At 40.1% G+C, this 23655-nt stretch overlaps 1 protein-coding gene across 6 annotated transcripts in view; it reads left to right on the top strand.

The window, feature by feature from the left end:
* Positions 1-23494, top strand: part of LOC122071926 — a 34107-nt gene extending 10613 nt beyond the window's left edge. For all 6 annotated transcript variants that reach the window (XM_042636414.1, XM_042636410.1, XM_042636412.1 and 3 more), the window contains exons 4-9: positions 327-378; positions 6590-6685; positions 7246-7299; positions 7386-7451; positions 23032-23110; positions 23195-23494. In XM_042636414.1, the coding sequence (XP_042492348.1) occupies positions 327-378; positions 6590-6685; positions 7246-7299; positions 7386-7451; positions 23032-23110; positions 23195-23272 (425 nt within the window). In that variant the 3' untranslated portion in view covers positions 23273-23494. The remainder of the gene's footprint in view (positions 1-326; positions 379-6589; positions 6686-7245; positions 7300-7385; positions 7452-23031; positions 23111-23194) is intronic.
* Positions 23495-23655: the final 161 nt, after the last annotated feature.

The raw sequence follows: 23655 nt of genomic DNA, 5'->3' as shown, positions 1-23655 counted from the left end.
TGGGTCATGTTATCCATCCTATATGGTCCTAGAACGACAATACTTACCTATATTTATTGGCACCTGTGACAATTTGTATCGTAATGACTAGCCCATGAGTTATGTCAGTTGTTCCAAAGCAATGGAATATTTTAAGGGAAAATATCTTAAGAACCTCCTGAACACAGTCTACTTTGTGCCTTAAAGAGTTGTTTTTCAGATTCCTGAGTGGGAAAGTTGAAGGATAATTGGTAGAAGACAATAAGATATATGGTTTGCATAAGCTGTTGAATTTACCTTTTTCTGTGTTGTGTCCAGAACTTACTTTTATACGTTTCTTTTTCTAGGCTCAACAAGAAACAACGGAAGTCAGCATTCAAGATCTCTTACGTTCAAAGAGTAATTACTACTATACTTTACAGTGTCATTGCCTCTTTGGTCAAAACTAAAGGCTGCTGAATTTTTTTCGAAACGTGATTTGGTGAGTCCTATGATTTTTTCTCTCAAATGGATTGCATCGCTCTTCTGTTTATTTTAATGCCCCAACTAATTTTTTTTTTTTTTGAAGCTAAAATATAGTAGTAGAGTAGCAATTCAAAAAACAGGAGTGAAAATATCACCAAATTCATTTATTTCACAAGTATTTCATATGTTGCTGGGATAAATGTCACTGTGAAGGACCTATGGTAATTATTCTGAATCTGATGGCCGTTCAGGTTATTCCTTAATTTTAAATGGTTTTTGTTGCTTCTTTTGAACTGCTGTACTTGAAATATTATAATGGGGCCTTCATCAATTTTTTATTGTTTTTTCTTTCTTACCTTGACTTGTGAGTGCAAATAGAGAATCTAGATATTGGAGGTAGTTCTAAGGTTGTGATGCCAGTTGGGGGTGAGAGGGGGGAGAGTGTGTTTGTGTTTTGGTGACAAAACAAATTAACTTTTTCACAGATATATATATATATATATATCTTTTTTTTATTTTTTTATTTTTTTATTTTTTTATTTTGATAATTTTAGTAGTTTCAGCGAATTCGGTGTGTTTCAACTGTTTTACATGACATTATTAGATTTTTTTTATAGGTTTATATCTGTTGGTTTTAGTTTGATAATTGAGCTTCAATATACTCCCATTGTGGTCCATTTTAAGGGTTTCCCAATACCCATCCCAAAAGATTAATATCATAACTGTTGTCTATTCATGTTATAATATTTTATTCAGCTTAAATTCACCAAGGGAAAAGCTTGGTACACCACCTAGAAGGTATATGTTGACGGCATACCTCATTTGTGCAATGTGGAAGGGTGCTACGACAATTTTGACTGTTGGATATCTAGTCTAGGGTATGATGTGGATTAGTCACATGTCAAATTTTTGACCAGATTCAATAATATATCTTTACCATGTATGTCCATACTAATGCAACTTTGGGCTCCAAAACCTAAATTTAGGATCGCTATGGGCACACAGATAAGAAACAGATAAGAAATAACTCAATTTTAGGAGCATTGGCATTCTTGCAAATTGGGAGAATAGTTTAGGACCTTATTGGAAGGAAAAAAGGACCTTCAGAGAAAGGGGTAAATAAATTTAAGGGACGACTGTTCTGGAATTGCTATTTAAAGTAGGGGTAAAACATTATCTTTGCAAAGTAAGGGGCTTTTAAGTAATTAAGGATAATGCAGTTGATGCAGACTCTTCACCAAATTAGGCTTGTTTTATTAGGAATAAGTCTAGGATTGGGTTGTATATGTGTTGGGCCTTCAGTCCATGTGGTTTGGAGCTTAATGGGCCACTTTTATGAAAAGAGGAGCTTTAAGGTTGCTTACGGGATTACTAGTTTGTTTCTTTTTTCATTAGTTTCCATTTTAGTTGGGTTTGATTTGAGTTATATTTGTTTCCTTAGGAATCAAGTTATTAGTTGAGTCAAGTCATTAGTAGTTAGTTTCCTTTTTCAACTAGTTTTTAATTTCAGTTTTTAGTAACTATTGTATTAGGAGAATATTTGGTTTCCTTTTTGAGGGACCTTCTATTTTGTAATTCCCTACCCCATCAACATTATAAATAAAGAGAAGGAGACTCCTAAAGGAAGAATGATTTTTATGAAACAACAAAAAAAGAGCTTGCTGCTGCCACTGTCTTTGCTGAGACTACCTTGTGTTTGATCAAGGCTTTGGGGCTGGTCGACACTCTGCGGTGAGAGGCCCGAGTGGTTCCCTCTATCTTCTGATCTTCTTAGTATTATTCTCTTCAGCCATCTCAGGTAAGTGATCTGGTCTTTTTCAATTCTGGTTTTAAGAACCCCAGATTTCTCCCACCGACCTATCATTGTTCTGAACAACCAGCCACTTGATGGTTCTCCTATTCTGTTCGAGTGTTAGGCCTATTGAGAGGGTGGTTTGATCCTAATTTGGAGGCCATCAGACCAGGGATTTTATTGTTATGAAAATTTTCCCTATTCTAGCCGATTCTAGTTAGCTCAATTTCTGCCCAGAATTTTAGTCAATCTGTTCTGAATATTGCTGATTGGTTGCTGGTCTTATTCTTCATTGTTTTAGTGTCGTTAATTGGTGATTTAAGGCCTTAACTCCTTGGTTATTATTCAGTTACAGAACTTTTGAATTATTGGGATCAATTGAGTTGATCCTTGTCTATTTAACTCAGTTTTGTTATTGTACTGTTGTTGAGTTATTTGGTGATTGATTGGGTGTTCTTTGGGAGTATCCTGCTGTTTTGGAACTAGGTTGACTTGTTGATTCTAGTTCTACATTAGCAGTCCTTATTTGTTAGAGTGTAGGTGAGGGGGCGTGTTGTGTACCATCACCATGGGATGATGGGATGATGTTGAGTTGTAATCTGCTGGTCCTTACTTGTTAAAGTGTACCGTGAGGGGGAGTGTTGTGTACCATGGGATGATGGGATAATATGTTGAGTTGTAATATGCTTTTAGTTGTTATTTCCTTTCTAGTTAGTCCTCTTTATTGTAATTAGACTTAAGGCTCGTAGTAGGAATGTAGGATTCCTACTAAGAGATGACTTAATATTATATGAGTATGAGGCTAGACCACGATAAGTGTACTCTATTCCCATCATGTTCTATATCTCTCTCCCTCTTCTTCATCTCCATCTCCATCGTGCTCTCTCTTTCTACCTTTCTTCTTCTTGGATTCTGGTTTATTTGATTTTGCTACATGGTATCAGTGCAATGAAGAAGAAAAAAATGGCTATGAAACCCTAGTTGAAAAAAAAGAAAGAAAAACTAGGCTTTCTGCAATTCCGTACTTGCATGACTGCTGCCCAGCAAAGGATTGCTGATATATGAGCTTCTCCCCTCTTATTCCCTCTTTTCCTTTCGCACGGTACTGTTTTTTTCTCTCTAATCTCTTTAAGCGCCGTACTTGCTGGTTTGAGATGGTTGCTGGAACCCAAGGATTAAAGTATCGGTATCGGTCGGTCAAAATTAAGATACGTATCGGAGGGTATCGTATCGTATCGGAGATACGCTAAGATACGCTAAAGATACGCACATAAATGGATAGGGAACACATTTTTATACACTTTTGCATAAAAAAACAGTTAAAAAAAGTTATATATAACATGTAGAATGCATAAATACTTAAGTGGAGGGTATCGTATTGATAGACAAATATATTGAGTTGAAAATGTTCAAAATGATGAGGGTATGGTATTGATAGACAAATATATTTTTTTGAGAAAAATCAAAATTTTCCATGGAAGTTGTAGAACACTTGTTTTTACATAACATATAAAAAATCTAAACATTTTTAATCATTGAGCATGAGTAGATCTAAGAAATTTGAAATAAATTGAAACCCTCATTTTCTCTTGAAAAAAGTTTGTAAATCCTTATAAATCCAATGATTTCATGTAATAATGATGCACAAAATGTGATTCTAAGTATGATGAACTAGGGGTGTCAATTCGTGGCCCGAACCGACTAAACTGATCGGGACCGACAGTTTATAGACCGGTCCAGCCCGGACCGTTTATTAAACGTGTCGGGCTTGAGCCCGGCCCGTTTATAAACGGTCGGTCTTGGTTTTGCTACTTGGACCGTCGGGCGCCCGACCGAGACCGACCGTTTAACACCCGATCGAGACCGGCCTATTGTGCACTGGCCTAGCCCGACCCTTTAATGATTGTAGAATACCTATTTTACCCCCCAAATTAGAAAGTAAAAACTAAAAAGTAAAAACATGTTCATATTTTAAATAATGGTTATATTTGGTATCATTTATTAATTTATTGTCATTTTTTTGGGTTTGCATGAGTGGGCCGGAATATAAGAGCACATTTTAAAGAGGGTCCGTTTAACATTAAACATGTCCGTAGCCCAATTAAGGCCCGACTAAAGCCCGATTAAGGTGGCCCGATTATAGCCCGAGGCCGACCGACCGAATATAAAGTGTACCATGCCCTCAATAACTAAGCCCGATTAGTTAAATGGGCGGACACGGTGTAGCCTTTGAAAGTCTTTAAGCCCGATTAAGCCTGATCGAAACCGAACTGACCCGACCGGTTGACACCCCTATGATGAACCTTAGATTTGTAAAAAAACTTGAAAATCTAAGGTTAAAGTTGAAAAAAGTGAGTAAAGATTCAAGAACTTAATATTCAAATTTTTCAACTTTCAAGTTCAAGGTTCTTCTTGGACTATGTTTTTCTCCTTCTTTGAACCATTCACTTCGACAATGTTTCTTTCAATCTACCATTTGAGTCTCCAAAAAGGTGTGTGAATCAAAGGGGAAGAAAGAAGAGAAATATAGAAAACTATTGGTGAGAGTTTGAAGTGTTTGTTCAAACAACAAAAGGCACATTCACGGGAATTTTCATATTTTCAGTCGATACGTACCGATACGGTACCGATACAGTACGATACGGCTCGATACTTCACGATACGGTCGATACATACCGATACTCTCGGGAATTTCCAGATTTTCAAAAGTTCGTATCGTAGAGTATCGTATGTATCGGTACCGATACGGTACGGTACGGTACGATACTCACGATACAGCGATACGTAAAAGGGGGCCCAAAATTCCCCGTAGCGTATCGGTATGTATCGTGCCGATGCCTATCGATACGGATACGTATCGGCCGATACGGCACGATACGCACCGATACTTAAAACCATGCTGGAACCCCATCAATCTCTAATACTTTGGGTGTCAGTATCTTTGACTTATGTGAGATTTCAATCCTAGAGCCTGCCTTGCTAAGCTTCTATTTTGAGAGGAAATCAGCTTAAATTGAGACCTACTCTGCTGTTACCATTTCTCCTGGTTTCATTTAGCCATTGACGAGATAACTTCTTAGATTTGGGAATCTCGTGGTTGTGGGTCGTAATCAAGGGGTCTGTTGGTTGTGAGCCATCTCTTAAAACCAAATCGATTTGGATGCTTGGAAGGAGAGTTTGATGATACCCCTTATTTGTCTTCCAAGTATATCTCTACTCAATAAATAAGAATCCCATTGGTGTCCTTCCCCTTTTTTATGTACCAAGTGATTCCTCTCATATTTGATTAATTACACTTCTACCCTCCTGGACCTCGCACATGCGGGAGGCTCAGCTTAAAAAAAGTAGAAAGAGGGGCGAAACCAGCGAGTCCCTAGCGAGATTTTCTTGGTTGGGGTCGAAACCTTGCTTTTAAGTGACTTGGTTGGACCAAGTTTGGAGCGAAACCTTAACTTGCCAAGTTAAGTGGCAAGATCTCGAGATCTCGGTTGAGATCTTGTTGTTTTTACACCTCGCCTATCAACTCGTCTTGGTATTTGAAAAAATGAGATCTCCGCTCGCCAAGATCTTGAACCATGGATTGGCGTGAGAATGCCTCCAACTGCATCGAAATGGGCTGTTACAGGAGGTCAATTAGCACTGAGCAAATGTAGCCGAAAACTCTGAAAGGAAGGAGAACTCTGCAGCAGATGCCATTTTAACCGGCCATTCCCTTCGCAGTCCTCTCTGCAGTCCCCTCCTAGTCTTCATTAATAAGGGAATCAAATCACTGGCTTAAACATATGCCTGTTGCACTGGGTCACGTGCAACTCGCATTCGGTCAAATGTTTATTTTTCTTATTTGGTTATGGAGTGTAAAGATTCTGTTGGGGTAGATAGGAACTGTTTCTCTTCCAGCTGGAATCTGTTACTTTTTTGGTTGATGCACATCATGCATTTGGGTTGTTGGTTCTGGTGTTTGATGCATAATCCTTGTATTGCATAAATAGATTTTGTTTTGTTTTGTTTTTTCTGTTTTTCTGTTTTTTTGTGTTGTTTTGTTTTTTTTTTTTTTTTTTTTTTTTTTTTTTTTTTTTTAATTATAAAATTCGTATTAGTTGTAGCTCTATATTTTATAGAAATAAATTATAATATCACCATATATTTTTGGTTACTGAATAGAAACTTTTTCATGGTTTTCTGTTTTTCTTTCTGTTTGTAACTCTTAAGGAATTATCATAAGTTGTTCCGCTGGACCCCATAGTATGTGTCAACCAATTTATTTGTGTATTTATTTTTCTGGGTGACATTAGCTCCTTGTCTTTTTTATTGATGGTTTTATTTTGTTGGTGGATTTTACAAGAAATTTATCAGGTTGATGGACGGATTGAGGAGATATGGGATTTCTGGAATATTGTCTTATGGGCTGCTGAATACCATCTATTATCTTACCACATTTCTCATTTTCTGGTGAGTAAAAGGTTGATACTACGATTTGAATAGAGCTGATCTGTTGTTATGTTTTCAATAATGCAAAAACCGATTTTTGTTACTTTGTTAAAGCATTACATAGCTGTTACATTATGCTTAAATGTGTTGAACACACTACTTTCAGAATCAGGGCAACCCTGTAAATGCTGAAGATCTGCATCGGGATTGCCTTGAACCTGAATAAGTCAAAGAGTGGAGGACAGTTTCCTCAGTGTTTCTCGAAACTGTCAGGTTATGTTATTTAATCTAAGTAATACAGTAAATGACTAGAGTAACTAGAAAGAAAACTATGAATAAAGTCTTAAAACAAATTTGTATTGGTTACATTATTATGAAAATTTTAAGTAGATTCATCGAAACTAATTAAGTCCTGAGCGCAGCCTTATGCTTGTTGGTGCACATACTGGATCATGCCTGGCTTGTGCTTGATACAAATAGTATGTTTCATGGATGTGAATTTAATTGCTAAATGAAGATTTTCGCCATGGGAATATTTTGAGTATATATGTTAACAATCATCCTCTCCACTCTCTTTCTAGGTTTTATGTTGCTCCAGCTCCTGGAAGAATGGGTTATGCTGCAGCTGTTAAGAGGTGCCAACTTATTTTTTACATGTTTTTGGAAAAATTGCTCATTATCTAGACCTGTTACTCTTTTAAGTTTCATACTTAAATTGCAGATTTATCAAAGTAATGGCGATGGTTTGGGCTGGAAGTCAAGTAACCAAGCTTGTCAGAGCTGGAGGGTGAGCTCCTTATGCTTAGTTTAGTAATTTGCATGGAAACTTCATAATGCTTCTATTTCCCTAGAAGTAAATGTTCCTCATTTCTGTGTGGAAAACAAAAAAGCATCTTATCTGGTAGCTTCTGCAGATTTTCTTGTTAATTGACTATCAGGCCTTTCTATTGGAAAACTAATGAATCTTTCTTTGGCAATTCCTTGCAACTCTTTACTCCACAATTCTCAAACAGAAAAACCAATCGGGTCACTTTTCTAGGTTCTAACTAAATATTTTGTTACATTAGCAAATATTTAAGTTCTTACGTATATATTCCCATTGTTGGAAAAACGGCTTTGTTTAATGATTATGGTAAACCTCTTATGTAGCAAAATTGGGCTTGCACCTGTTGTTTCCCTGCTTATATGCGCTGCACTTATGCATGTGTGATGGGTGTTGGTGTATGATGTCTTGTATTCCGTCGTAGTTTAATCTAGGGAGTACTAGTGCAGCGTCTCGATAGGTAGGACGGGGGTCCCGCTAGCCGATTAGCCAACCGGGGGGGTTGGGGCAGGAGGTTTCCCTGTGCCCCCCTCTCGAATTTTTTATTTGAGGGCAATTGTGTACTTTCCGGAGTAGGGTTTTTTGCTATATATTTGCAGCGAGGGTTTCTTTCTCTGTAATGCAAGCAATACTGAGAGGTGTGAGGACGAGTGCTGTAACCCTATTCTCCATTGATAGTGAAGCAGGATCTCATTTCACCGGGGACGTAGGCAACCTTGCCGAACCTCTTAAAATCCGTGTGTATTGTTTGTTCTATTTTTTCATTGTCTCCTGCATCGTTTTAGGGTTGCGTTTCTACAAATTGGTATTAGAGTTTTAGGTTTCCGTTTTCTAGGGTTTACTATCACGATGGCAGGGAAGGGATCGAATGTCAAGTATGATATTAAGCGGTTCAATGGGAAGAACAATTTCACCCTCTGGCGTCAAAGGATAAAGGATCTTCTGATACAACATGGTTTGGTGAAAACGTTGTTGCGGAAGTCAGAGATACCTACAAAAATTACTGACGAAGATTGGGAAGAGATGGAAGAAAATGCAGTAAGTGCTATTCGATTGAATCTCTCTGATGATGCTCTACAATATGTTGTGGGTATCGAATCTACACCGCAGTTATGGGCGAAACTTGAAAGCATCTATATGACGAAGTCCTAAACGAACAAGTTGTTTGTGAAGAAGCAATTGTATTTTCTACAGATGGAGGAAGGTACGGATCTATTAGAGCATCTTAACATGTTCAATCAGATCATAAGTAAACTTGCAAACCTGGCGGTTAAGATCGAGGATGAAGACAAGGCATTACTGTTGCTGTCGTCGCTCCCAGAATCATGTGATCACCTGGTAACGGCTCTCTTGTACGGGAAGGAGACCCTTGAGATGGATGAAGTTACGGCTGCCCTCATGTCCAATGATACAAGGAAGAAGGCCAGTAGTACAAAATCTCAAGGAGAAAGTCTTTTAAGAGGTGACAAGGAGCAGGAAAGAGGGAGATCAAATCAGAAGGGATCTGGGAAGAGTCGATCGAAATCAAAAGGGGCAAAGATAAATGTCTCTTCTTACTATTACAAGAAGGAAGGTCATCTGAAGAGAGAGTGCTTGAAGATGAAGGCGGGCTTGAAGAAGAAAGGTGTAAATGAGGCATCTGAGGAAGCTGGCGTGGCTGACAGTTCAGATGGAGATGATGAAGATGTACTCTCTATATCATCATGTAAGAATCAATCTTCTGATTCTTGGATTTTAGATTCTGGATGTTCATATCACATATGTCCACATAAGGATTGGTTTGATACATATCAACCATATAATGGTGGGTCTGTCCTAATGGGAAATGATGCTGTATGCAAGACCATTGAGATAGGCACTATCAAAATCAAGATGTTTGATGGGATAGTAAGAACTTTAGCAGATGTGAGACATGTATCAGAATTAAGGAAAAACTTAGTATCTTTGGAGGCACTTGACACAAATGATTGCAAGTACATAGCAGAAAGTGGAGTTTTCAAAGTTATTAAGGGTGTTATGGTTGTCATGAAGGGACAGCTAACAGGAAACTTATACAGACTCAGAGGGAGCACAGTTATAGGTGGAGCATCTGTGACTACAGATGCATGATCTGATACAAATGATACCTATCTGTGGCATATGCGGTTAGGGCATATGGGAGAAAGAGGATTGATGGAGCTTCATAAAAGGAAACTGTTGAAGGGAGTGAAAACTTGTAAATTGAGCTTCTGTAAGTATTGTGTGTTCGGGAAACAGCGCAAGGTTAGTTTCAAAATTGCAAAACATAAGAGTAAAGGGGTGCTTGATTATGTACACAGCGATGTATGGTGTCCATCAACAACCAAATCTAAAGGTGGGGCAGAATACTTCGTGACCTTTGTTGATGATTACTTGAGGAAAGTTTGGATCTACTTCATGAAGCATAAAAGTGAGATGTTCACTAAATTTAAGGAATGGAAGGCTGAGGTAGAAAGGAAGACAAGAAAGAAAATTAAGTACTTGAGAACAAATAATAGAGGGGAGTACATATACAAGCCGTTTTTAGAATTGTGCAAAAGTGAAGGGATTACACGTCACTTCACGGTTCTAAAGACACCATAGCAAAATGGTATAGCTGAAAGGATGAACATAACACTTCTAGAAAGAGCTCGGAGTATGAGGTGAATGCAGGGTTGAGCGAGAGATTTTGGGCAGAAGCAGTGAATATGGCATGTTTCCTCATCAACAGGTTTCCATCAGAAGGTGATTGATTGTAAAATTCCAGAAGAGGTATGGACAGGAAAACTAGTAGATTCCAAAAATATTTGGCTGTCCAGCCTATGCGCATGTTGAGAGTGAGCAATGTTCCAAGTAAGACTCAAAGTCTAAGCAGTGTATCTTTTTTTGTTTTAAGAAAGGCGTAAAGAGATTCAAGTTGTGGGATCCAAGTTCACAGAAAGTTATGGTTAGCAGGGACGTGTTTGATGAGTCTCATACGGTGAAGTTAAATTGCAATTCACAGGCAGTTGATAAAAATAAAGAAGGTTTTACTGTGCAGGTAGAGTTAGGTGAGTCAGAAACAACAAGAGAGAATGAGTCATCCAGTGACTTACCAGGACAATAGGAAGTAGTAGAAGTTCCCTATACTGTGGCAAAGGGTAAAGGGAAGCGTACTCATAAAGCACTTGTGAGATACGGGTTTGAGGACATGGTTGCCTATGCCCTCACTGTAAGTTGATCCATCTTCCTACCATGATGCTTTGAGTGATATGCAGCATGATAAATGGGTGGTAGCTATGATGGAGGAAATGGAGTCTCTACAGAAGAACAAGACTTGTGATATTGTGGAAAAACCCAAGGGAAGAAACATCATTGGGTGTAAATGGGTCTTTCGTAAGAAAGAGGCAGCATCTGAGGAGCGTGAAAGGTATAAGGCCAGACTTGTAGCCAAGGGCTATGCACATAAAGAGGGGATAGACTACAATGAAATATTCTCTCCAGTGGTAAAACACACTTCGATCCGGGTATTACTTGCTTTGGTGGCCATGTATGATTTGGAGTTTGAACAGCTTGATGTGAAGATTGCATTTTTTCATGGTGACCTGGAGGAACAGATTTACATGGAGTAGCCTGAAGATTTCAAGGTGAAGGGAAAGGAAGATCATGTTTGTCTGCTTAAGAGGCCGCTTTATGGTCTTAAGCAATCTCCTAAGCTTTGATTCCCATATGATGAAGATTGGCTACACAAGAAGTGAGTATGATAGTTGTGTTTATTATAAAGTGTCAAGTGATAATTCCATTATTTTGTTGATGCTTTATGTTGATGACATGCTTATTGTTGTAAAGAATAAACATGATATAGTCTCTTTGAAGTCTTTGTTGAGTGCTGAATTTGAGATGAAGGTTCTTGGCGCTGCTAAGAAGATCCTTGGCATGGAAATCCTTAGAGATAGAAATGCAGGTAAACTTTGGGTAACTCAGAAGAGATATATTGAAAAGGTGCTAGAGTGCTTCAACATAGAAAAGGCTAAGCTGGTTAGCACTCCGTTATTTAGCCACTTCAAGTTATCTGAAAGGGAATGTCCTACGACACATGAGGAGGTGGAGCATATGTCTCAGGTCCCCTATGTTAGCGTAATTGGGAGTCTCATGTATGCTATGGTTTGTAGCAGGCCGGATTTGTCTCATGCAGTCAGTGTTGTTAGTAGATACATGAGTAATCCAGGGAAGGAGCATTGGAATGCAAGTAAGTGAATCTTCAGATACTTGAGTAAGACTAAAGATATAGGTGCTATGTTCAGTGGCAAGGGAAGTTCCACAGAATTGGCGGGTTATGTTGATTCTGACTATGCTGGTGATTTAGATAAGAGGAGGTCTACTACAGGGTATGTATTTACATTGGCTGGTGGACCTATATCATGGAGAGCGATGCTTCAGTCTACAGTTGCATTGTCCACTACAAAGGCAGAGTACATGGCGGCAGTTGAGGCTGCCAAGGAAGGAGTCTGGTTGGCTGGACTGGTTCGTGAGTTGGGGTTAGAGCAAGGAGGTACAATGTTACATTGTGACAGTCAGAGTGCCATACATCTTGCAAAGAATCATGTGTTTCATGCAAGGACAGCATATTGATGTAAGATTTCACAAGATCAGGGAGCTTATTCAGAAGGCAGTATTCACTTGAGAAAAATTCATACAGATCTCAATCCTGCAGATATGTTTACGAAGCCAATTACTACAAAGAAGTTCGAGTCCTATTTGGACTTGATTAATATTACTCATTGTTGAAGATGAGGGATGCACCAAACAGGTGCGGGTTTGTACCTCTAATGAAGTACAGGGATGAAGACGTCTACAGGTTATCTTTACAGGAGGCTCGACAGAATTCAAGCCAATATGGAGATTGTTGGTGTATGACATCTTGTATTCTGTCGCAGTTTAATCCAGGGAGTATTGGTGCAGCGCCTCGACAGGCAGGATGGCGTTCCCGCTAGCTGGTTGGCGGGCCATGGGGGTTGCAATGGGGGCAGGAGGCCTCCCTGCATAGCAAGGGGTGTAGGGGGGCGCAGCCCCCCACTCGAATTTTTTATTTGCAATTGTGTACTTTTCGGATTAGGGTTTTTCGCTATATATTTGTAGCGGGAGTTTCTTTCTCTGTAATGTAAGCAATATTGAGAGGTGTGAGGATGAGCGCTGTAACCCTATTCTCCATTGATAGTGAAGCAGGATCTCATCTCGCCGGGGATGTAGGCAACCTTGCCGAACTTCGTAAAATCCATGTGCATTGTTTGTTCTGTTTCTTCCATTATCTTCTGCATCGTTTTAGGATTGCGTTTCTACAATGAGGACATCTATGTATACCAGCGGCGTAGGCGCAAGGCCCAGCCACATGTGCACTCCATCTGGGTGGAGGAAAGCTAGAAGAAAGAAGAAAAAAGACTAGAAGGAAGAAGAAGGAAGGCTAGAAGAAAGGAGAAAGAAGGCTGCTGCAGTATTCTACCGTGAGAATGAGGAAAGAGTCTATCGCTGGTCTCTTTCTCTCTGTCTCCTATCGCCCAGATTTTGTGGGCCCCACTGGTGGTTTTGTTATTTTAGTAGTTTATTTCATAGTATCTTGTTTATTTTAAGTATTTGAATTAAGTAGGAAACTATCTTATTTCCTATTTGTTTTTTTTTTTTTTTTGGAACTTCTCTATTCTGGAAATTTTTTCTAGGATTATGCCTTCTTTTTTTAGTAACTATATCTCTATTTATGTGTAAGGCCATTGGCCATCTTTTTTTAGTCAATGAATAAAATTTTTTTGAATGGCAGAAACTGTTGCCCCTCTCTCTTACGATCTCTCTCTCTTTCTCTCTCGCCTCTCACTCTCGTCCCTCCTCCCTTTCTTGACTTTTCTCCTTCTTCTCGTCTTTCTCTCTCTCTTTCACTTCCTCTGTTTTCTGGGTACTGTTATAACTGCTACAGCTACTGAATACTACCGATTGAAGACCTCCTCAGTTGCATAAGGCCCCATCGGAATGCTGCTGAACACTTCTTCAACAAACTGGAGTTTTTCCTTCATCAAATAAGGTGGACTACACCTCTATTTGGGAGGACTTCGACCTCTCCTTTTCTCCTCAGAACGGGACAACGTTAAGGTAAGTAGATCCTCACCCCCATCCCACTTCCTTGACTGTTTACTACTCCCCTGTTGACCCTACTGAAGACTGAAGTTAACCTCTGTTTCAGCTATTACTATTTCCTGCTGTCCGTTAGAATTATCCTGCTGTGTTTAAAATCTGTTACTGTTGCTCTTATGTTTTCACCCTGCTGAACTTACATACTACTGCTGTTTTCGTACTCAATTTTCTGTGATTAAGAATTCTGCTGACTTTAGTAGTTGGATGATTTAAGGAAGAGCATAATACTTACTTTCTGAATTCTTGAATCGACTTGTGCCTATCTACATTATGTTGCCATGTTCCCTTCCCCATATTCCCCACTTGCGGCCTAGGTAGTTTATATGCTTTTCTTTCTAGATTAGTATTGATTGCTGCTGCTCTGTTTAATAGTCCTCTAATTCATGCATGCTAATTAATGTATTGTGCTGTTCTCTGTTAATCCCAATTCCATTCTAAGCCCTAATGAGTCTACCTTTGTCCACGTGGGTAATACTTGTAGGAATCTTAGTTGTCTAGGTATCCTCCTACATCATCTTGGTATTAGAGCATGGTTTTGTCTAAGTTTAGGGTAATTAGGTGCTGCTGTCCATTGTTTACATGTCTTACCTTTTGAGGTCTAGTCTCTGTCACAATCTGTTCGTAGTCGAGTCTGAGTTAAGAGAGTGTTATCATAGGCTAGAGGGGATACCCTTTTCTTCCTTAGATTGGCAGGACCAAATAGCATTGGACGCTATTCCCACCAAAAGCACACACTTGAGAGGGCTTACTGCCTGTCTCAATTGGAGATTTTGAGTAGACCTTGAGTCTTTGGTGGAAACCGTACCTTGATTGCCCATCTCTTTATGTCCACTCGTAGTGGTAGAGCATACCAGAATATGTTTGACCCTCCTAGCACCCCCACCCAACCTAAACAGTTAGCTGAATTCATGAAAGCCATCCAAGCTACCGTCCAAGCTAACCAAGCTGTATAGGAGACACAGGCTACCCATCTCCAAACCCTTACGGATAAGTTGGCTGCCCTCGAGACAAGTGCCCAAAACCTTGATGGACGGCAAGGCCGTAACACAACTGGCACTGAACCTAGGGACAAAGGCCTTAACCCTGAGGAAGTGAACGAGAATAACCACACTGATGGTTATAACCAGATAAGGGATAACTTCCAAGGCCTAGGGCATAGTAGAGGTCGGGGTAGGGGTCGAGGACCACCGTCAAGACACCATACCCAATATGGAGATGATGAGGGTTATGAGCATCATGATAGGGGCTTTGATGTCAGACGGATGATTAAGGTGGATGCCCCTACCTATGATGGTCAGATGGATGCTAGGATCCTTATGGATTGGATTAAGCAGATGGATAGGTACTTCGATTTTTACGATATGCCAGAGGAAGTCTGCTACCAATTTGCTAAGTTCAAGCTTATCGAAGCTGCCTAGGACTTCTGGACATACCTAGAGTATCAAGAGGACCACCTAGGACTGATGCCAATCACCACCTGGGTAGAAATGCAAGAGTGGCTCAAGAGAGAATTTTTACCTATCATTTATAGGCTCTAATTGTTGAATGAAATGAATATCCTGAAGCAAGGAAAGTTGATTGTGACCGAATACATGAGCAAATTCAATGAATTGAAAATTAGAAGCCGTATTCAGGAGGATGTTGAGCACACACTATCCAAATTCCTTACTGGGCTCAACTCTGAAATTCAGTCTCGTATGGCACCCCACCTAGTGCAAGACATTCCACAGGTCTTCAGGATAGCCCTTAAGGTAGAATCCTCCATGAGAACTTATTCTCAGAGGAAGAGCTTCCAAGCTGAGGAGTCCCAATTTAGAAAACCACCCCAAGGCTCAACTGGATTCCCAATACCCCCTGTTGCACCACAGCGTCAATTAGACAATAGGGGTAAAGGAATTTTGGGAGAAGCACCCAAGAGTAGTGGGCAATAATAGTGCTTCAAGTGTTGCGGGTTTGGTCACTTCTCCAGAGAGTGTCCCAATAGGAATCTTTATGTGGAAGAGAAGACTCCTGAAGAAGGTGACCAAGAGGGTTTTCAGGACCATGAGTATTAGGACCATAGACCAGATGAGACCATATCTGATGAGGACGCCGAGGAGGCTAGTGACCTCAAGCTTGGTATTGTGCGATGCATGGTCTCACAACCTAGGAGTAGCGATGATTGGCGACGAACTAATATTTTCATCACTTACACATGTCATCGGGGCAAGAACTGCCGCGTTGCCATAGACAACGGGAGTTGCATGAATGTGGTTGCCAAGAGCGCTGTTGCTCGAATGAGCCTCAAACCTGAACCCCACCCCAAGACGTACAAGGTTGCCTGGGTAGATCAGTCCACCGTCCCCGTTAATCTGAGGTGTCTAGTTCCCCTACACTTTGCAGGATATGAGGATCTAATGTGGTGTGATGTCCTAGAGATGGATGTTGTGCACATCATCCTAGGTAGACCCTGGTTATATGACTGGGATGTCATTAATTATAGAAAGTCTAACACCTATGTCTTTGAGTTCAAAGGGAAGAAAATTCGGCTGACCCCCAGTGCTCCTAAGGAAGTAAGGGTTCCAGAACATAAGGGAAGTACATCCAAACACACCCCCACCAAAACACTCAACATTTTAAATCAACAACAATTTGAAGGAGAGTGTCAAGAGTCAGGGGTGATTTATGCTCTAGTTACCATACAAAGTAATACCGATAGGTCACACTTATTTACTGAGGCTCCTAGAGAAGTACAACCCTTGTTGAAGAAATTTGAGAGGTTATTCCCTGAGGAGCTACCTGATGAGTTATCTCCTATGCGTGACATCCAACACGCTATTGACTTAGTTCTAGGGTCCTCTCTCCCGAACTTACCCCATTACCGATTGAATCCCAAAGAGCACGTTGAACTCAAGCGGTAAGTGGATGAATTGTTACAGAAGGGATTCATTAGGGAGAGCCTTAGCCCATGTGCAGTACCTGCCTTACTCACGCCAAAGAAAGATGGCACTTAGCGTATGTGTGTTGATAGTAAGGCCATCAATAAGATCACTGTCAAGTATAGGTTCCCTATCCCTAGGCTTGATGACATGTTGGATATGATGGCCAACTCAACGATCTTCTCAAAGATTGATCTCAAGAGCGGGTACCACCAAATTTGGGTAACACTTGAAGATGAGTGGAAGACAGCCTTCAAGATGAAGGATGGCCTTTTTGAGTGGTTAGTCATGCCTCATGCCTTTTGGCTTGTCAAATGCACTTAACACCTTCATAAGGATAATGAATCAAGTGCTTCAACCACTCATTAGCAAGTTTCTAGTGGTTTACTTTGATGACATCCTCATCTATAGTAAGACCTCGTCTTCTCACTTGGATCACTTATAGAAGGTTTTTCATGTGCTCTTACAAGAGAAACTCTATGTCAACCTTAAGAAGTGCACCTTCACGAGTGATTAAGTTATCTTCGTAGGATTTGTTGTGTTAACTCAAGGAGTATCTGCTGACTTTGAGAAAGTGAGTGATTGTAGAGTGGCCTGAGCCAACTAATGTCCATAAGGTACGAAGCTTTCATGGCTTAGCCACTTTCTACAGGAGGTTCATTTACCGGTTTAGTTCCATTATGTCTCCTATTACAGATTGCATGAAAAAGGAGTTTCAATGGACTAAGAATGCTGCGAAGGCCTTTAATGAGATTAAAAAACTTATGACCGAAGGCCCCAGTCCTGCGCCTCCCAATTTCTCTAAGGTCTTCAAAGTGAATTGTGATGCATCTGGTATTGGAATAGGTGGTGTCTTAGGACAAGAAGGACACCCTATTGCCTACTTTAGCGATAAGCTCAATGAAGCTAGGCAACGATATTCCACATACAACAAGGAATTCTATGCGGTTATCCAATCATTGCGATATTGGCGACATTACCTTCTACTGCAAGAATTTATGCTCTTCTCTGACCACCTGGCTTTGAGATACCTGAGTACACAAAAGAAACTTAACCAGAGACATGCTAAGTGGGTCGAGTTTCTCCAGGAGTACACTTTTATGCTCAAATATAGACCTGGTGTCGAGAATATCGTTGCAGATGCATTAAGCCGAGTAAGCATGTTCCTCAATCGCACAAATACTAGGAGTCGGGCTAGTGGATTGCTCCAGACCATGAGTGTAGATGTTGTAGGATTCGAGCTAGTCAAGGACCAGTACCTCACTTGTCCTGATTTTAGTGAGTCATTCACTTCCTTGAGTGGAGGTAACCTTGTCAGTCGCTCAGACTACCTACTCTGGGAGGGATTCCTTTTTAAAAGAAGCAAGTTGTACATTCCCAGGACTTCACTCCGAGATTTCTTGATCTAGGAATTGCATGCTGGGGGAGTCGCTGGCCATTTCGGTCGAGATAAGACCATCACCCTCGTTGAGGACCGATTCTTTTGGCCAGGACTGAAGAGGGATGTTGCTAGAGTTGTGAGTCAGTGTAGGACATGCCAGACTGCCAAACAACAAAAGCAGAACACGGGTTTATACACTCCCCTACCCATTCCCCATGCCCCTATAGGCCATGATTTTGTTTATGTGGTTGTAGATCGCTTCTTGAAGATGTCCCATTTCATCTCATGCTCAAAGACCTTTGATGCGTCCATAGTAGCCAAACTTTTCTTTGACGAGGTTATCAAGCACCATGGGTTGCCCCTTACCATAGTGTCTTATAGGGATGTTAAGTTCACTAGTCATTTTTGGAGGACCCTATGGTGGATGATGGGTACTAAGCTCTTCTTTTCTTCAGGTTTCCACCCTCAGACTGATGGCCAGACTGAGGTTGTCAATAGGAATCTGGGAAATTTGTTGCATTGCCTCATAGGAGAACACCTTATCAGTTGGGATTGAGTCCTCAGCCAGGCCGAGTTCGCATACAATAGCTCTAAGAACTGTACCACTGGTCTGTCACCCTTTGAGATTTGTTTAGGATACCTGCCCCGGGCACCCATAGACCTTATCCCAGTTGTGTCCAGTTCCAGAATCTCCCTGTCAGCCGAGTCCTTTGCTCAGCATATACATGATTTGCATGCAGGTATAAGAAGACAGATAGCACTGAGCAACGATCAATACAAGTCAAAGGCGGATGTGCATAGAAAGCTATAAGAGTTTCAAGAGGGAGATATGGTGATGGTTAGAATCAAGCCGCAGCATTTTATGAGGGAAAAAGCGAGCAAACTACATGCTTGCAGCACAGGTCCTTTCAAGGTTCTTAAGAGGATAGGTGCCAATGCCTATATCCTTGATCTACCAACTCATATGGAAATCAAAAATATTTTTAATGTGGAAGATCTTGTCCTATACCACGGTGCCTCCACCATTACCTCTTTCTATCTTGAAGACCTTGAGGACTTCCCTTTCACCCTTGATGATACCGCTAAACCAACCCAGCCACTTCCTCCAACCTTTTCACCACCTGTACCTAAAGTCATGAGGAGAACTGAAGAAGTTGAAGAAATCCTTAATGAGAGGATTGTATTCACACATATAGGAGGTTCCAGAGAGTTCTTGGTCAAATGGCGTGAACGTCTGGAAATTGACAACACTTGGATCACAATGCAAGAAATCCAACAACTCAACGCGGATCTACTTGAGTACTACATGAGCCATAATTCACCGGGGGTGAATTCTTCCAAGTCGGGGAGAGTTGATGGGGACATCTATGTATACCAGCGGTGTAGGTGCAAGGCCCAACCACATGTGCACTCCATCTGGCTGGAGGAAAGCGAGAAGAAAGAAGACTAGAAGAAAGAAGAAGGAAGGCTAGAAGAAAGGAGAAAGAAGGCTGCTGCATTATTCTACCGTGAGAATGAGGAAAGAGACTATCGCTGGTCTCTCTCTCTCTCTCTCCTATTGCCTAGATTTTGTGGGCCCCACTGGTGGTTTTTTTATTTTAGTAGTTTATTTCATAGTATCTTGTTTATTTAAGTATTTGAATTAAGTAGGAAACTATCTTATTTCCTATTTGTTTTTTTTTTTTTTTTGGAAACTTCTCTATTCTGAAATTGTATTCCTAGGATTAGCCTTTTTTTTTTAGTAACTCTGTCTCTATTTATGTGTAAGGCCATTGGCCATCTTTTTTTAGTCAATAAATAAAATTTTTTTGAATGGCAAAAACTGTTGCCCCTCTCTCTCACGATCTCTCTCTCTTTCTCTCTCACCTCTCACTCACGTCCCTCCTCCCTTTCTCGACTTTTCTTCTTCTTCTCGTCTCTCTCTCTCTCTCTCTCTCTCTCCCTCTCTCTTTCACTGCCTCTGTTTTCTGGGTACTGTTATAACTGCTACAGCTACTGAATACTACCGATTGAAGACCTCCTCAGTTGCATAAGGCCCCATCGGAATGCTGCTGAACACTTCTTCAACAAACTAGAGTTTTTCCTTCATCAAATAAGGTGGACTGCACCTCTATTTGGGAGGACTTCGACCTCTCCTTTTCTCCTCAGAACGGGACAGTGTTAAGGTAAGTAGATCCTCACCCCCATCCCACTTCCTTGACTGTTTACTACTCCCCTGTTGACCCTACTGAAGACTGAAGTTAACCTCTGTTTCAGCTATTACTATTTCCTGCTGTCCTTTAGAATTATCCTGCTGTGTTTAAAACCTGTTACTGTTGCTCTTATATTTTCACCCTGCTGAACTTACATACTACTGCTGTTTTCGTACTCAATTTTCTGTGATTAAGAATTTGGCTGACTTCTTTAGTAGTTGAATGATGTAAGGAAGAGCATAATACTTACTTTCTGAATTCTTGAATCGACTTGTGCCTATCTACATTATGTTGCCATGTTCCCTTCCTCATATTCCCCACTTGCGGCCTAGGTAGTTTATATGCTTTTCTTTCTAGATTAGTATTGATTGCTGCTACTCTATTTAATTGTCCTCTAATTCATGCATGCTAATTAATGTATTGTGCTGTTCTCTGTTAATCCCAATCCCATTCTAAGCCCTAGTGAGTCTACCTCTGTCCACGTGGGTAATACTTGTAGGAATCCTAGTTGTCTAGGTATCCTCCTACATCAAAGTGGATATTTACATTCCAGAGAATTGATTCCGGCGGGGATTGAGTAATTTATTGTGTATTTACTTTACTTCATATGGATGTGCTGATGCAATATAAAAGACCAAAAGGAGGACCGGATTTGGTCCGACTATGGCTTTTCTGAGTCATTTGGATTCCAGTCCAGTCGTGGTCGTGGGGAAGGTTTAATTATTATTTTGCTTTTTTATTTTTTATTTATTTTTTATTTATTTTTTATTTATTTTTATGTTTGATTGCTATTAGCGTTGGCTGGAATTAGGTCTATGTTTTCCAGCTTGAAATTGAAAATTATGATTAGAGTCCTAGATGAAGTTGGAGACCTCCCATTGGCTGGTGGATAGCTATGTTTTCCTTGTTTAGTTTTGATTTTCTGTTTTCATTATTATTCTAGGATTTGATCCAAGTGACAGTCCAACATGGTCCATGAGTTATTCTATTCTGAAGTCTATAAATAGATGTAAAGGCTTATAGCCTACCACATGATTTTATGAAATCAAGGGATTTCAGTTTCTTCAAGCACTATGGATTCAGTTCTGTTCTTCTGAGTGGATTCTCAGGTTCAACTTGGTGCATTCCAAGGGGGTTTCATGTGGATTCCTGGCCTGTTTATCTTCTAATCCTATCGCACATCAGTTCTGAATTTACTTCTCCAAACATGCCTGTGGTTACACTGTGTTTTATTCAATTCTTCTGATTGCTTTCTACTATGACATCTTGAATCAGATTGCTTAAAATTTGGTCTGTTAGTTTCTGATAATCTTATCTCTTGAATTCTGCATTCAATTTCTGGGAACTATTGGCTGATATTCAAGTTATGGATCTCCAACTTAGGTTTCCTAGTACAAATTGGACTTGTCCATGCAGCCTACTTGGTTTTCAGAGATAATTTGCAGACCAGTCCTCCTGGTTCCATGATGCAGTACAAGGCCAGCGTAGGAGCAGAAAGAACCAGAAAGGCCAGCTCAGTCGGGCCCATATTTAGGCCCAATAACTTAAGTCATAACCAGCCCACATTAGGCCATGACTTAAGTTATATTCAGGCCCATATGCTGGTCATTCCTAAAGCCAATAAAGAGCGCGTGCGTAGAGATCGACCAGCAGCCTTTGGAGTTTCTATTTTGGATGCTTATGTGGGCTCCTATTGCGGCCACACGTGGAGTTACTACAATCTTTCCTAGATACTATTTTGTTTTAGTTTCTATTCTTGTCTCAGGCTCTTAGTTATTAAATGTAGTAGCATTTAAGAGTGTTTCTTTATTTTAGTTAGTTTCTAATTTTTGTAATAGAAGGGATCTTCTTTCGAAAAGTTCCTAATATCCTGGCAGCAAAGTACCCCAAACAATAGAAGGGTTACTAATTTTGTATTGTGGCCATTGGTTATTATAAATATAGAGGAAGGGCCCTACAGATTTGATGTTTTGGAAAAATAGCTGTGTGTGAGTGTGTGCATTGTGGGGAATCAGTCACAGCCCTTGTGGTGAAGCAAGTGACAACCAAGGTGGTGAAGCCCATGCGCAGGCCAAAGCTGGTGATACCTATTGATCTTATCTTCTTCTTCTTCTTCTCTTCCTTTTCTGTTCATTTTCATGTTCAATATTCCTGCAACTTGGGCATCCTTGTGGTGATTTCTATTCTTCTTGTGTTTATTTAATACTGTTATGAAGTCCCCTTATATTCTGTTAGTCTTTTCCAGCACTGTTTTGTGTCTGTGACCTACTTTTGGACAGCAACATCGTCTAACCTTCAGTCAACAGATTCTAAGAATCTGACCATCAATTTTTGCTGAGATTAAACTATGTTACTCTACTCCATCCCTACTTCATTTAACCTAGTGTTCATCAGATGGTTGGTTCATGAGTTGATAGGTTTTTTGAGCTTGCTAACTTACTTTTTATTTAGTTTCTATTTTCTGTCCATGTCAGTTTTTGTCCATCCAACCATTAACTTCTTTTGGTATCTTTACCATTTTAATCACCCCCATAGGTCCTCTAGAATATATTAATCGCATCTTCATCGAGTTCATTGTTTGAAAGTTCTGTCCACTCTTAAGTTTCTGCTGTATTTTAGGCTCAATGTGATTCTGTTTTTTATAGGTTTGTTAGTGTTGATTTGTTTCAGCCTTCCATACCTCATCATTCAGCTTGGCAGTTGACCAGAAAATTAGAGCTTTCCAATTTGTCCATCTCAAGTTATAATTTTATCCTTTTCGTTGTTCTGTTTTGTATATATTGGTTATCCTGGTTCTGCTAGTTCTGGTGTTTTAGTATGGAGCTGGTCTTACACTGTGTACTTGTGTCATTGAGTTTTCCCATCACTGACTTTTTCAAGATGCGCTCCTTTTGCAGGGCTGTAGCACTTGCACCAACAGTTGATAAAGGATTGTCATGGTTCACAATGAAGTTCAAGTTTGAGTCTCAGGGAAAGGTAACCAAGACAACTTTCACAGTTTCTTAGAAGTTGACATCACAGTTATAAGCATTTCATCTCTTTATTTTCTCCTCCTTACAGGCATTTATGGCAATTGTGGGTCTCTGTTTTGGGTTGGCTCTTATGCTATTCCTTTTGGTGACACTGCTTTGGGCTTGATTATTTCTTCTAGTTGTCCTCACATGGAATAATGGTGGTTTATTCGCTCTTGAAACACCGGCATCTTGTCATTTCTCTGAATATATTACTGTGATATGGTTAGAAAAGGTTGATCTTCAGTTCTCAGTTTTAGCTCTGCACTATCTCCTCCTACGAGTTACTGTTTTTGAATATATTCAATTTTCAGATTGTGTTGCGGCATCAAGTTATAGACGAGATTAGTTAATGTTTTTTTTTTTTTAGATACTTTTTAATACATATGCTAATTGTTGCAAATGAGTTATACACATGGTTTAAAGTATCTCCGATACCGATACGATACCCTCCGATACGTATCTTAAATTTAGTTGACCGATACGATACACACCATACGATACATAAAC

The sequence above is a fragment of the Macadamia integrifolia genome, chromosome 2, assembly GCF_013358625.1.
Source record: "Macadamia integrifolia cultivar HAES 741 chromosome 2, SCU_Mint_v3, whole genome shotgun sequence".
In the NCBI taxonomy this organism is placed as follows: domain Eukaryota; kingdom Viridiplantae; phylum Streptophyta; class Magnoliopsida; order Proteales; family Proteaceae; genus Macadamia; species Macadamia integrifolia.
The sequence above is the reverse complement of the archived record's forward strand: the minus strand, read 5'-3'. Positions and strand labels throughout refer to the sequence as shown.